The sequence below is a fragment of the Scyliorhinus canicula genome, chromosome 3 (assembly GCF_902713615.1).
Source record: "Scyliorhinus canicula chromosome 3, sScyCan1.1, whole genome shotgun sequence".
In the NCBI taxonomy this organism is placed as follows: domain Eukaryota; kingdom Metazoa; phylum Chordata; class Chondrichthyes; order Carcharhiniformes; family Scyliorhinidae; genus Scyliorhinus; species Scyliorhinus canicula.
Window position 1 is genome coordinate 190802542 of NC_052148.1, and position 15645 is coordinate 190818186.

General features: G+C 49.7%; 1 protein-coding gene across 1 annotated transcript in view; it reads right to left on the bottom strand.

Moving 5' to 3' along the window:
• Positions 1–15645, bottom strand: part of frem3 (Fras1 related extracellular matrix 3) — a 248885-nt gene that overhangs the window by 97659 nt on the left and 135581 nt on the right. The window contains exon 6 of the mRNA XM_038791914.1: positions 10082–10333. Coding sequence (XP_038647842.1) covers positions 10082–10333 — 252 coding nt within the window. The remainder of the gene's footprint in view (positions 1–10081; positions 10334–15645) is intronic.

Here is a 15645-nt window from a genome sequence, read left to right on the forward strand (position 1 = left end):
AATATTTACACATATCTTTGGAACAGAATTAAAACTTATGGCTGTAAGTGCCATATCTAATGCAAATGGTTTAACCTGACAAGAAAGACTGCCTGAAACTGTAACTGAGGTGCCGTGATTGGAAAGTTATTCCACCCTCCAACATTTTCTTTCCTCACCTTTGATGGACACACACAAAAAAAATAAGCTCTGCAACAAATTTTAGGATTTTGCCTTCGCGTCCTATGGACCACTGAGGGGCAATTTAGCATGGCCAATCCACCTACCCTGCACATCGTTGGGTTGTGAGGGTGAGTCCATGCAGGCAGGGGGAGAATGTTCAAACTCCACACGGACAGTGACCCAGGGCCGGGATTGAACCCAGGTCCCTGGCGCTGTGCGTGATTCTATAGCAACTAGTGGAATTTAAATTCAATTAATTAATAAATCTGGAATTTAAAGTTTAATCTCAGTGAATGTGACCATGAAGCTATCATCATTTGTCATTAAAAACCCATCTGGTGGGCAGCACGGTGGCCTAGTGGTTAGCACAACCGCCTCACGGCGCTGAGGTCCCAGGTTTGAATCCCGGCCCTGGGTCACTGTCTGTGTGGAGTTTGCACATTCTCCCCGTGTCTGCGTGGGTTTCGCCCCCACAACCCAAAAATGTGCAGAGTAGGTGGATTGGCCACACTAAATTGCCCCTTAATTGGAAAAAAAAAATAATTGGGTAATCTAAATTTAAAAAAAAAACCCATCTGGTTCACTAATACCCATTTAGGGAAGGAAATCTGCCATCCTCACTTGGTCTGGCCTAAATGTGACTCGAGATCCACAGCAATGTGATTGACTCTTAACTGCCCTCAGAAATGGCCCAGTATGCCATTCAGCTTAAGGGCAATTAAGGATGGGCCACAAATGTTGGCTTTGCCAGTGTTGCCCACATCCCATCATGAATTTGTGAGGAAAATACTTTTATCCCTGTCGAAAGACTGACATCCACAACTATTCCAAAGTAAGAAGGTGTTTTAGATTTCTTAAGGAGTGAGTAGAACAAACACCAGCAGTGAGGGATAACGAGATTGTCGGATGCTTTCATCTGCCGCTGCAGAATATTTGCACTGTTCATGCTGAGCAGAAAGACCATTATTCCTGGACTGTGGCAGCCCTTTGTGTCATTTTGAGCATAACAACAGGACCGTTGTATATATGGAGGTGCTAGGCAACTATTCATTTGCCAATACATCAGCAATCATTTCCTTGCCTTGCATTTCACTGCCTAATCGGTGAGTTGGATAATGTACCAACACAGCAGTGAAGACAGGAACAGATCATTGACTCATTTACCCAAAACCTTTTAAACCTCACATCAGTTTTCTTATTGTGATTCTAGAAGTAATAGCCCTACATCCCATGTATTGACAGGAATTTGTCCAATTTATAAAATATCTACTTTTTCTACTGTACCACGAACCCTGCTAGTTCTGTGTCCCACAATTTTATCACCGCAATAGTTTTCGCTAGCCTCTGATTTGTCTGCCTGACAGAAGATCTTTCCTGAGTCCTGATTGTCCTTAATTGTAAAAATCATATAAAGAGCTCTAATTGAGTTCTCTTTTAACCTCATCAGAATCTGGGGACCTCAGTCTCTAATCACCTCTGTTGCCAATCCTTCTTTATAACTCAGCTTCCTTATTTTAGAAACCAGCCTTGTAGGTCTGGCATTATCTCCCTCCATAAATTGTGCACCTTTCCGCTTGTTTACGCTGTGACGTTCTTCAAATCCATTTCAATGCGGAGTTATGTAATGCAGTCAATGTCAAAGGTGTAAGTCTACAATCTACTAGCTGCTTGCAGATTAGAAAAAGAGTTTATGCTCCCACCTCAGCCTTGGATTGTCACTCTGCTAACAGGAAAATGCCAAAACCTCAGTTGATAGCTAAGTGGTTAGAACTGTTGCTTCACAGCGCCAGGGTCCCAGGTTCGGTTTCCAGCTTGGGTCACTGTCTGTGCGGAGTCTGCACTTTCTCCCTGTGTCTGCGTGGGTTTCCTCCCACAAGTCCCGAAATACATGCTGTTAGGTAATTTGGACATTCTGAATTCTCCTCAGTGTATCCGAACAGGCGCCGGAATGCGGCGACTGTGGATTTTCATTCTCCCCGTGTTTGCGTGGGTTTCGCCCCACAACCCAAAAATGTGCAAGCTAGGTGGATTGGCCATGCTAAATTGCTCCTTAATTGGTAAAACTGAATTAGGTACTCTAAATTTATTTTAAAAAACAAAAAAGTGTAGAGACACGCCTTGGTTCACAGCCAGGTTGAGAGAGTCAATACACTCCTTGGTTCACAGTCAGGGGTCAGAGAGCAGAGGCACGCATTGGGCTCACGGTCAGGAGTTGAGAGGAGAGTCACTCCTTGGGCTCTGTAGACCTTAGAGTCAAAAGTGAGAGAATAGAGATCGTCCTGGGTTACAGCGGGCCATGCTACAGGGCAATGAACGGCACATATGGTGTATTCCTACTCCGGGGGGGATAAGGGCTGAGTGTCATATGGGATAATGCACAGCTTGCTGCTCAGAACATTTTCACAGTCCGTGGCCATTGGCTTGTCTGGCTCTGTACAGGTCTACAGAAAGAATAGCAATGGTTATGGGAGGCATCTGAAGCCTGTATATGGGGAGAACATATTAAGGGAGTTGGTTTATAAATAAAAAGCAAACTACTGCAGGTACTAGAATCTGAAATAAGAATAAAGGATGCAGGAAAACTCAGTACGTCTATCAGCATCTATCAAGACTTAATGTTCATCAGAATGAAGGAAAGAAGATATGTGAAGTTTTCTTGGGTAGCGGGATCTCATCTGTAGATGACTGTGCACACAACCTGTAGATAGGGAGGGTAGAGGTCCACATTGGACATGGGTATATCAACAGTGATGGGCTCAGGGGAGTGGGTGTAGGAATGTTGACCACAACATCAATGGGATCTAGCATTACCGGGGAAGGCTCAAGAATAGTAGACCTACTTGCATATTGTGAGGTTCCATGTAAGTATTGGGGATGTGGACATTGAGAGAGGGATTTTTAAAATCCATTAATGGGATGTGGGCATTTCTGGTAAGGCCAGCATTTGTTATCCATCCCTAATTGCTTTTGAACTGAATGTCTTGTTTGGCCATTTCAGAGGGAATTTTAAGAATCAAACAGATCGTTGTGGGTCTGGAGTCACATGTAGGTCAGACGAGGTAAGGGCAGCAGATTTCCTCCACCAAAGAACATTATTGAACAAGATGGATTTCACGACAATCGACAATGGTTTCATGGTCATCCTTCGACTTTTAATTTGAAGCTGGTCTCAAAATAATAGCTCAGAACCACCATTTTGCCCTTTTGAACCTAATGCTGCAGTTGCAAATCGAACAGAGAAGTGAATTTGTATGGGAGGGGTCTGAGCAGCCTGGGGGGAGTGCACTGCTGGAATCGGGGTCCCTTTCTGGGGGCACCCTCTGATTGCTGGTGCCACAAGTTTCAAATGGAGTCAGAGCTGAGAGAATGGATAATCCCTTCTTGAGAAGCTAGCCATTGGAACCCATGCCATTTGCCACATTGTTAAAGGGAAATGTAAACTCGCTGGCTTGATATCGCAACATTAACACATTAACATTAACACACAGGAAAGTGAAACTTTACTGGCACGCAATAGTTAATGAGGCGCAAGTATTGCTTATATGGCATCTCATCGATGAGAGATTTTCATGTGCTCTCCAGAATTGGAATTCATAAAGGGTCAAAGGGCATCCTGTCATTTATCAGAAGCAATTTATTGCCGGTTAGTATGGCAGATCTGAGATCGGGACACTGAGCTGTGTCAGGTCACACATGTCATTCAAACCTTCTCCAACTTCTGTAGGATTGAGATGTTATGCCTCAGTTTTGGTCTCCTTACCTAGGAAAGGATATACTTGCCATAGAGAGAGTGCAACGAAAGTTCACCAAGATAATTCCTGAGATGGCAGGATTGTTGGATGAGGGGAGCTTGGGTTGACTGGGCCTGCATTCATTGGAGTTTAGAAGAATGCAATGTATAAAATTCGGACAGGGCTGGACAAACTGGATGCAGGGATGTTGTTTCCTTGGCTGGGGGGAACAAATGGGTCACGGCCTCAGAATACAGGGTAGACATTTAGGACTGAGATGAGGAGAAATATTATCACTCAAAGAGTGGTGAAATTCTTTACCACACAAGGCTGTGGAGCCAGGCCACCGAATGTATTTAAGAAGGAAATAGATAGATTTCAAGACATTAAAGGCATCTTTGGATATGTGGAAAGGGCAGGAGTATGGCCCTGAGATGGAGCATCAACCATGATCACATTGAATGGTGAAGCAGGCTTGATAGGCCGAATGGTCTACTCCTGTTTTCTTTGTTTCCATGCTCAAAAGCTTCTGGACTCTGCCAGTTCCCGAGATGCTAAATCAACTGCTCCTGAAGTGACAACGCACCTCCTATCCTGTCGCCTGCCTTTTATTCCCAACAATGGGCTAACTCCTCTTTTATTCTTTCTTCCTGCTCTTAAAGTAAAAGACAGATACCTCTCAGTTTGAATTTCAATGGCCAGAGCTTCTTAACCTCTTTATTACTGACCTAGGTTTCCATTAATTTTAAAGCCTTTTATGGAATAAGTACCGTGTCCTCTCATAGTTGCTGACTCACAAAGCTCAGTACGGTTAAGTGTGTGTATTGATAAATCTGTGGAACAATACTCCTTCATTTTCTTACAGTATTCTGTTTCTTTGGGGCATTTTTCAAAATACTTTAACAGGTAACTTCATTATGCCCAGCACCTGGCCACTATCTTTGTGCTGCAAAGGTATTAATTTTACATATAATCCCTCACTGTCTATATTTTTAACTTCTCTGTAATGTTGATATCAATAACAACTGAAATGAAAAGCCTATATTAATATGATCTTTTCAAAGGATCTGTTTTAATATGAGAATGTAATAGTGGCTCAAATGTTTTACAATTTAAGCTTTGACATCTTGGGTATTGTTTGGAACTCCTGGGAGTTAGCATGCCAACATGGTTAAGGATTGAATTCATGCAACATCAGACTGACTAAGAGATTCTCTCTGCCATATCAAGACATTATCAGGAAAGAAAGTGATAAATGCTGACTAAATATAGAACAGTACAGCACAAAACAGGCCCTTCGGTCCTCGATGTTTTGCCGAGCATTGTCCGAAACCAAGATCAAGCTATCCCACTCCCTGTCATTCTGGTGTGCTCCATGTGCCTATCCAATAACCGCTTGAAAGTTCCTAAAGTGTCCGACTCCACTATCACAGCAGGCAGTCCATTCCACACCCCAACCACTCTCTGAGTAAAGGACCTACCTCAGACATCCCTCCTATATCTCCCACCCTGAACCTTATAGTTATGCCCCCTTGTAACAGCTACATCCACCCGAGAAAATGGTCTCTGAACGTCCACTCTATCTATCCCTTCATCATCTTATAAACCTCTATTAAGTCACCTCTCATCCTCCTCCGCTCCAAAGAGAAAAGCCCTAGCTCCCTCAACCTTTCCTCATAAGGCCTATCCTGCAAACCAGGCAGCATCCTGGTAAATCTCCTTTGCACCCTTTCCAATGCTTCCACATCCTTCCTATAGTGAGGTGACCAGAACTGCACACAATACTCCAAATGTGGTCTCTCCAGGGTCATGTACAGTTGCAGCATAACCCCGCGGCTCTTAACCTCAAGCCCCCTGTTAATAAACGCTAACACACTATGAAGCAGTTTACAGAATTTGTTCGTAAATCTATAGCAATTGAATCATGTTGCCCGGTTGACTCAAGTGACAGGTGGTTGTCTGGCAAATGTAAGGGAGGGTTGCTTCTGAATATGAAAAGAAACAGGATGAATACTGTTCGAGCACTCACACTGCTGATAATGTGGAAGTTTCAGTTTGTGTTGCGCTGAGTTCAGCTTAGCGACTCCCATCAAAGAGACCACTGCAATGAGCATCAAAACAAGTGACATAAAAAGAAAGGTGACACCACAAAACGCATTTCTCGAGGAGAGCTAAATCATCCCACACTTGAACCGTGTATAATCTACATTTGTGACCCATGACCTTTCCTTTCTCAGTGAACCGGAATTCTTCCTTAATGATTCAATTTTTAAAAAAATTTCCAATTCAGGGCAATTGAGCGCGACCAATCCACCGACACTGCACATCTTTGGTTGTGGGGGTGAGACCCCCGCAGACACGGGGAGAATGCGCAAACTTCACGTGGACAATGACCCCAGGGCTGGGATTGAACCCGGGTCTTCGGCGCTGTGAGGCAGCAGTGCTAACCACTGCGCCCTCGTGTCGCCCTTAATCATTTAATTTGAGGATATTCAAATAGGTTATTTTGGGGGGGCAATTTTCCATGTAACGGTCTCAGATTTAAATTACTGATTGTCCCAAACACTCTGTGCACGTATGAATACAAGAACCTGACAACAGATAGACGTATCTGCAAGATTCAAAACACTTCAGGATCTTGGCATCGGAAACAAAAATGTTTGTCAATGTTAAAACATCTAAATGCCGGGCGTGGCAGCGTATTTCATTTGTAAGAGATATTAAACTCTAGTCAGTTAGACAAGCTAAATGATTTATGAATGTCCAATACAGGACGGGTGAGATTTTCCAGTTGCTCACACGCCGAGACCAGAAATTTCCTCCCGAGGTCAATGGACCTTTAAATAGTCTGTCAAATTGTGCGTCTTGCCCGAGATGACTCCTGTGGTCGGCGAGACTGGAAATTTACCACAATTTATGTATTGATGAATGTGTATTCATTCTTACATGATAACAACTGGAAGAGTGGCTTGCCCAGGTTGCTAAGTGTAATATTGTCCTGTTGTTAGCTCTATATCCATTGCAATTTAGAGAAATGAGAGGTGATCTGATTGAAATATATAAGGTCCTGAGGGGACCTGTTTTTAAATAAATTTAGAATACCCAATTCCTTTTTTCCAATTAAGGTGCAATTTAGCATGGCCAATTCACAAACATCTTTTTGGGTTGTGGTGGTAAGACCCATGCAGACACGAGGATAATGTACAAGTTCCACACAGACTGTGACCCGGGACCGGGATTGCACTCGGGTCCTTGGCACTGAGATACCTGGAAGATGTGTCCACTCGAAGGGAAGTGTAGAACTAGGGGTCACAGTTTAAGAAAAAGAGATTAAACTTTTAGATCTGAGATAAAGCAGTATTTCTTTCTCTCTCTTTGTTTGTTAATGGAATTGTCTTCCAGGGAGCAGTGGAGGCTGGGTCAATTAATTTATTGTCCACCTCATAGGCTTCAGGAAAAGATGTCCTGAGGCGTGGAATTTCAACAGGTCCATGGAGACACGATGACAATGGATGAACGGACACTGCCTTGAGCAGCCTTGACCAGGAGTGATCCCAACACCATTTTAATTTGCACTTCAAGAGGTAAGGATGTGTCTGGCTACTTTCACATTTAGCATCTCTTATGGGTGGGACGGTGGCACAGTGGTTAGCACTGCTGACTCACAGCGCCAAGGACCCGAGTGCAATCCCGGCCCCGGGTCACAGTCTGTGTGGAACTTGTACATTATCCTCGTGTCTGCATGGGTCTTACCACCACAACCCAAAAAGATGTTTGTGAATTGGCCATGCTAAATTGCACCTTAATTGGAAAAAAGGAATTTGGTATTCTAAATTTATTTAAAAACAGCATCTCCTCTGTTTTTTCACAAACTTTTTCTGGTTTCCACAGGGGTATTCGCAGAGCTGCGCAGGTGGAAGAAATGGAGGCAGCAAGTTGGCACCCTTTTGAAATGGTGTTCAGCTGGCTTTTGTTACCTCTCAACTTTACTGGCTGCATGCAGCCCAATTTTTTTAAATGTGCATGGTCTCTTTAAACCTTTTGCAGTGACAAGTGCACGTCACCCTGCAACAAGGGCTGTGTGGTACCTTTGTGGATGCTGTGTGGGAGTGGAACCGCTCGGTTTAGCTGTTCCTCCCTCAAGTCCCGAAAGATGTGGGGCTGGATTCTCCGCAGCCCCGCGCCAAAATTGCATTTGGCGGGGGCGGAGATCAAAGTTTACGACAGAGTTGGGCCCAGCGCTACTCCTGCGATTCTCCGGACCCGAATATCCGCGCGTCAGCGAATTACACCGCGGCTGGGGTGCCATTGCCAGAGGCCCACCCAGCGATACTCCACTCCCAGGCTGAGTTCCCGACGGCATGGTTTTAACCACATATGGCCGGTCGGGAACCTGGGGCGGGATTCTGCGGGAATCGGCGGGGCGGTGGAGTGGCGTGAACCACTCCGGCGTTGGGCCTTCCCAAAGGTGTGGAATCCTCCGCACCTTCAGGGGCTAGGCCGGCGGCGGAGAAGTTTGCGTCGCACCGGCCGGTGGGGAAGGGGTTTGGCGCCATGCAACCGGCGCCGAAGGGCCTCCACCGGCCGGCGCGAGTTGGCACATGCGCGGAAGCACCAGCATGTGCTGCCGTCATCTCAGTGCATGTGCAGGGGGATCATCTCCGCGTTGGCCATCGCGGAGGACCACAGCAGCTGACACGGAGGAATAGACTGCCCCCATGACACAGGCCCGCCTGCGGAACGGTGGGCCCCAATTGCAGACCAGGCCACTGTAGGGGCACCTCCCGGGGCCAGAACCCCCCAACCCCCCGAGGACCCCAGAGGCCGCCGGCGCAGCCAGGCCCCGCTGTTAAGTACCTACTCTGATTTATGCCAGCGGGAACGGCCGGAAACGGGCGGCCACTCGGCCCATCGCGGGCCGGAGAATCGCCGGGGGCACCACTGCCAGCGACCGCTGACCGGCGTGGCCTGCCCCCGGCAAATCGATGGCGCCGGAGAATTCGGCAGCCGGCGGGGGAGGGATTCACACCGCCCCTGCTGATTCTCCGACCCGGTGGGGGGTCGGAGAATCCCGCCCGAGCACCGGGGAGGGCCTTATGGGCGGCCGGGGCAGTGATCGCGCCGGAATGATCCTTGGTCGCGCAGCCTAACGGCGGGGCCTAGATTGTTGGTGTTGGTCCATGGTCTGAGGCCGCCATGGAGCTCGGCGCTGCCGCTGGAGGCCGTCGCCATGCGCATGTGCGGACTCGGAACTGGAAGTGCGGGGGCCCGTATCCGCAAATTTACATGAAGCACAAAGGGTCCCTGCTAGCTCCCTGAAGGCAAGTGAATGGGGTTGTTTTTTTTCTAGGAAATTCAGGAGTGCTACGCCTGCATTTTTACGCCGACGTGGGGACACAGCCCCATTTGGGTGAATTCAGCCCGTGTTTGTTCGGTGAATTGGACATTCTGAATTCTCCCTCTGTGTACCTGAACAGGTGCCGGAATGTGGCGACTGGGGGATTTTCGCAGTAACATCTTTGCAGTGTTAATGTAAGCCAATTGTAACCCATTATAAACATTATAAAAGGCCCAGCAAGACTAGTTCAATTATAACTTAAGGTATTAATAGATTTGGAGGAAAGGTGGAGGTGTGAAGGTAGGTTGGCGATCAGCCATAATCTCGCTGGTGGTGAAGCAGGCTCGAGGGGTTAAGTGGCCTAATCTTGTCCCTATGTTTCTGTGTACAAGGCTGTCATTTATAATAATAATATTTATTATTGTCACAAGTAGGCTTACATTAACACTGCAATGAAGTTACTGTGAAACTCTCCTAGTTGCCATCTCTCATATTACTGGCTCACCAAATTAAAATCTGCAGGAATGTGATAAAATAGGCCAGGTGGGTGCGATGCATAAACTGAAACAACAGGTTGAGTTTAATGTGCTTCATGATATTTTGTTACCCTCTCCATTTATGCCTGAATGCTGACCAATGATACTTTATCCCATTACCATGTTGACGACTGCACCAAAAAGCTACCACTGAGGTAGATATTATCAACACCAATGAGCACACACCTCCTCTAGTTAGCAATCAATACATTTATGGACCATTTGTTTTTTCAAACCAGTAAGACCAGAATCTAGGTCATTTTTCAAGCAAAATCGGATAACTAACAGGTCTACCATGCGTATATATTACTTACCATCAGCCATATCTGGAAGAATGATGACACGGGAAGTGGAGTATTGTTTGCCAACCTGACCACCCATGGGCATGCTGAGTGTGACGTTGAAGCTCTCTTCCTCTTCATAAAGTGAATCGTCAATGATGACAACGCGACAGAACTTTTCTGTCTCCTCTTTGTCAAATCGAATTATGCTGGTGTGATCCTCTGGACGGGTGATGAAGTCCGAATATGACAAGATGGTACTTGGAATAGTGCCTGTGGCAGTACCTGCAGGATAGGTGTAAATATGTTAAACACATCCAGAACAAATCTGAATATCCCTTCATCACGTAAAAAAGACTTGCATTTTTCTACTGCTTTTTATGACCAGGAAGTTACCAAGCAATTAAATCCTTATTGGAGTGCACTCCAATTGTGGGGGTGTGGGGGTTGTACTGCAAGAATGAATGTACATAAATGGGAAAGATTCAGGGCCATTCGGGATTAGATTCCTTGAACAGGTGGATTTCTTGGGGCATAATTGTAATATTTGAACCATATGAACCAACTTTGCTGGATTTGAAATGCTTATGATAAAGAGAACAACTGAACAGTCTTAGACACCAATTTCTATATTACAATTAAACAGTTCCTCCTTCAGAATTTATCTTGATGCGTTGATGCACTGGAACTACGAGCCTAAAAAATAAAAGCTCTTATAATTGAAAGATTATCACTGAAGATTAGGGTTTTATAAAGGCAAGAAAAGAGAGGGAAAATAATCTTGGAAGGGGTTAAGATCAACACGGAGTCATTTTTTAAAAACAAATTTGAGTACCCAATTCTTTTTTTCCAATAAAGGGCAATTTAGCGTAGTCAATTCACCTACCCTGCACCTTTTGTTTTGGGTTATGGGGGTGAGACCCACGCAGACACAGGGAGAATTAGAAAACTCCACACGGACAGTAACCCAGGACCACCCACATTTAACAATCTGCTCTGAAAATTCTGCTCACATTTTGACTGCTATGACAAATTCCACCTTAGAGGCTGAGAGAAACTACGTTATAATGTGCATTTTGTTCTCGGAACTTATTCAGCACTTTTCCTTCGCTTTTGTAAAGGCAAGATAAGAGAGGGAAAATAACCTTGGAAGGGGTTATGATCAACACGGAGTCATTTAAAAAAAATTTTTGAGTACCAAATTCTTTTTTTCCAATTAACGGGCAATTTAGCGTGGTCAATTCACCTACCCTGCACATCTTTTATTTTGAAGTGTGGGGGTGAGACCCACGCAGACACGGGGAGAATGTGCAAACTCCACACGGACAGTGACCTGTGCGGTGATCGAGCCCGGGTCCTCGGCACGCCGTGAGATCAATATGAAGTCAATATTCAATTTCTTTGTCGATAAACCAGGTAAAACATCTTTTAGGAAAAGATAATTGAAAAATAACCAATTTTATTTTTATAAATTTAGAGTACCCTGTTAATTTTTTCCAATTAAGGGGCAATTTAGCGTGTCCAATCCACCTACCCTGCACATCTTTTGGGTTGTGGGGGTGAGACTCACACAGACACGGAGAGAATGTGCAAACACCACATGGACGGTAACCCAGGGCAGAGAGGCAGAGAGAGGCGTGGGAGAAGCAGAGAGAGGAGCGGGAGAGGATGAGAGAGGAGCAGGAGAGGCAGAGATAAGAGCGGGAGAGGATGAGAGAGGAGCGGGAGAGGATGAGAGAGGAGCGGGAGAGGCAGAGAGAGGAGCGGGAGAGGCAGAGAGAGGGGCGGGAGAGGATGAAAGAGGAGCGGGAGAGGCAGAGAGAGGCGTGGGAGAGGGTGAGAGAGGAGCGGGAGAGGATGAGAGAGGAGCGGAAGAGGCAGAGAGAGGGGCGGGAGAGGATGAGAGAGGAGCGGGAGAGGCAGAGAGAGGAGCGGGAGAGGCGAGAGAGGAGCGGGAGAGGAGCGGGAGAGGATGAGAGAGGAGCGGGAGAGGGTGAGAGAGGAACGGGAGAGGATGAGAGAGGAGCGGGAGAGGCAGAGAGAGGAGTGGGAGAGGATGAGAGAGGAGCGGGAGAGGGTGAGAGAGGAGCGGGAGAGAATGAGAGAGGAGCAAGAGAGGATGAGAGAGGAGCGGGAGAGGATGAGAGAGGAGCGGCAGAGGATGAGAGAAGAGCGGGAGAGGCAGAGAGAGGAGCGGGAGAGGAGCGGGAGAGGATGAGAGAGGAGCGGGAGAGGATGTGAGAGGAGCGGGAGAGGATGAGAGAGGAGTGGGAGAGGATGAGAGAGGAGCGGGAGAGGATGTGAGAGGAGCGGGAGAGGCAGAGAGAGGAGCGGGAGAGGAGCGGGAGAGGATGAGAGAGGAGCAGGAGAGGCAGAGAGAGGAGCGGGAGAGGCAGAGAGAGGAGCGGCAGAGGAGCGGGAGAGGATGAGAGAGGAGTGGGAGGGGAGTGGGAGAGGAGCGGGAGAGGCAGAGAGAGGAGCGGGAGAGGATGAGAGAGGAGGGGGAGAGGATGAGAGAGGAGCGGGAGAGGCAGAGAGAGGAGTGGGAGAGGGTGAGAGAGGAGTGGGAGAGGATGAGAGAGGAGTGGGAGAGGATGAGAGTGGAGTGGGAGAGGCAGAGAGAGGAGCTGGAGAGGGTGAGAGAGGAGTGGGAGAGGATGAGAGAGGAGTGGGAGAGGATGAGAGAGGAGCGGGAGAGGCAGAGAGAGGAGCGGGAGAGGGTGAGAGAGGAGGGGGAGAGGCAGAGAGAGGAGCGGGAGAGGATGAGAGAGGAGTGGGAGAGGATGAGAGAGGAGTGGGAGAGGATGAGAGAGGAGCGGGAGAGGATGAGAGAGGAGTGGGAGAGGATGAGAGAGGAGCGGGAGAGGATGAGAGAGGAGCGGGAGAGGCAGAGAGAGGAGCGGGAGAGGATGAGAGAGGAGCGGGAGAGGCAGAGAGAGGAGCGGGAGAGGAGCGGGAGAGGATGAGAGAGGAGCGGGAGAGGCAGAGAGAGGAGCGGGAGGAGCGGGAGAGGATGAGAGAGGAGTGGGAGGGGAGTGGGAGAGGAGTGGGAGAGGATGAGAGAGGAGCGGGAGAGGGTGAGAGAGGAGTGGGAGTGGCAGAGAGAGGAGCGGGAGAGGCAGAGAGAGGAGTGGGGAGAGGCAGAGAGAGGAGCGGGAGAGGAAGAGAGAGGGAGCGGGAGGGGAGGGGAGAGGAGTGGGAGAGGATGAGAGAGAATTGGGAGAGGATGAGAGAGAAGTGGGAGAGGATGAGAGAGGAGGGGGAGAGGCAGAGAGAGGAGTGGGAGAGGATGAGAGAGAATCGGGAGAGGATGAGAGAGGAGGGGGAGAGGCAGAGAGAGGAGCGGGAGAGGCAGAGAGAGGGGCGGGAGAGGATGAAAGAGGAGCGGGAGAGGCAGAGAGAGGCGTGGGAGAGGGTGAGAGAGGAGCGGGAGAGGATGAGAGAGGAGCGGAAGAGGCAGAGAGAGGGGCGGGAGAGGATGAGAGAGGAGCGGGAGAGGCAGAGAGAGGAGCGGGAGAGGCAGAGAGAGGAGCGGGAGAGGAGCGGGAGAGGATGAGAGAGGAGCGGGAGAGGGTGAGAGAGGAACGGGAGAGGATGAGAGAGGAGCGGGAGAGGCAGAGAGAGGAGTGGGAGAGGATGAGAGAGGAGCGGGAGAGGGTGAGAGAGGAGCGGGAGAGAATGAGAGAGGAGCAAGAGAGGATGAGAGAGGAGCGGGAGAGGATGAGAGAGGAGCGGCAGAGGATGAGAGAAGAGCGGGAGAGGCAGAGAGAGGAGCGGGAGAGGAGCGGGAGAGGCAGAGAGAGGAGCGGGAGAGGATGTGAGAGGAGCGGGAGAGGATGAGAGAGGAGTGGGAGAGGATGAGAGAGGAGCGGGAGAGGATGTGAGAGGAGCGGGAGAGGCAGAGAGAGGAGCGGGAGAGGAGCGGGAGAGGATGAGAGAGGAGCAGGAGAGGCAGAGAGAGGAGCGGGAGAGGCAGAGAGAGGAGCGGCAGAGGAGCGGGGAGAGGATGAGAGAGGAGTGGGAGGGGAGTGGGAGAGGAGCGGGAGAGGCAGAGAGAGGAGCGGGAGAGGATGAGAGAGGAGGGGGAGGAGGAGAGAGGAGGAGAGAGGCAGAGAGAGGAGGGGAAGGGGAAGAGAGAGTGGGAGAGGATGGAGAGAGGAGTGGGAGAGGGATGAGAGTGGAGAGTGAGAGTAGGCGTGGGGAGGAGAGAGGGAGGAGAGGCAGAGAGAGGAGCTGGAGAGGGTGAGAGAGGAGTGGGAGAGGATGAGAGAGGAGTGGGAGAGGAGTGGGAGAGGAGCGGGAGAGAGAGGAGTGGGAGAGGAGCGGGAGAGGGTGAGAGAGGAGGGGGAGAGGCAGAGAGAGGAGCGGGAGAGGATGAGAGAGGAGTGGGAGAGGATGAGAGAGGAGTGGGAGAGGATGAGAGAGGAGCGGGAGAGGATGAGAGAGGAGTGGGAGAGGATGAGAGAGGAGCGGGAGAGGATGAGAGAGGAGCGGGAGAGGCAGAGAGAGGAGCGGGAGAGGAGAGAGAGGAGCGGGAGAGGCAGAGAGAGGAGCGGGAGAGGAGCGGGAGAGGATGAGAGAGGAGCGGGAGAGGCAGAGAGAGGAGCGGGAGGAGCGGGGAGAGGATGAGAGAGGAGTGGGAGGGGAGTGGGAGAGGAGTGGGAGAGGATGAGAGAGGAGCGGGAGAGGGTGAGAGAGGAGTGGGAGTGGCAGAGAGAGGAGCGGGAGAGGCAGAGAGAGGAGTGGGAGAGGCAGAGAGAGGAGCGGGAGAGGCAGAGAGAGGAGCGGGAGGGGAGTGGGAGAGGAGGGGGAGAGGATGAGAGAGAATTGGGAGAGGATGAGAGAGAAGTGGGAGAGGATGAGAGAGGAGGGGGAGAGGGCAGATGAGAGGAGGGAGTGGGAGAGGATGAGAGAGAATCGGGAGAGGGGAGAGGAGAGAGGGAGGGGAGAGGATGAGAGAGAAGTGGGAGAGGATGAGAGAGGAGGGGGAGAGGCAGAGAGAGGAGTGGGAGAGGATGAGAGAGAAGTGGGAGAGGATGAGAGAGGAGGGGGAGAGGATGAGAGAGAAGTGGGAGAGGATGAGAGTGAAGGGGAGAGGATGAGAGAGGAGGGGAAGAGGCAGAGAGAGGAGCGGGAGAGGATGAGAGAGGAGCGGGAGAGGCAGAGAGGGAGCGGGAGGGGAGTGGGAGAGGAGTGGGAGAGGATGAGAGAGAATTGGGAGAGGATGAGAGAGAAGTGGGAGAGGATGAGAGAGGAGGGGGAGAGGCAGAGAGAGGAGCGGGAGAGGCAGAGAGAGGAGTGGGAGGGGAGTGGGAGAGAATCGGGAGAGGATGAGAGAGGAGGGGGAGAGGATGAGAGAGAAGTGGGAGAGGATGAGAGTGAAGGGGAGAGGATGAGAGAGGAGGGGAAGAGGCAGAGAGAGGAGCAGGAGAGGATGAGAGAGGAGGGGGAGAGGCAGAGAGAGGAGTGGGAGAGGATGAGAGTGAGGGGGAGAGGATGAGAGAGGAGGGGAAGAGGCAGAGAGAGGAGCGGGAGAGGCAGAGAGAGGAGCGGGAGAGGTAGAGAGAGGAGTGGGAGAGGATGAGAGAGAATTGGGA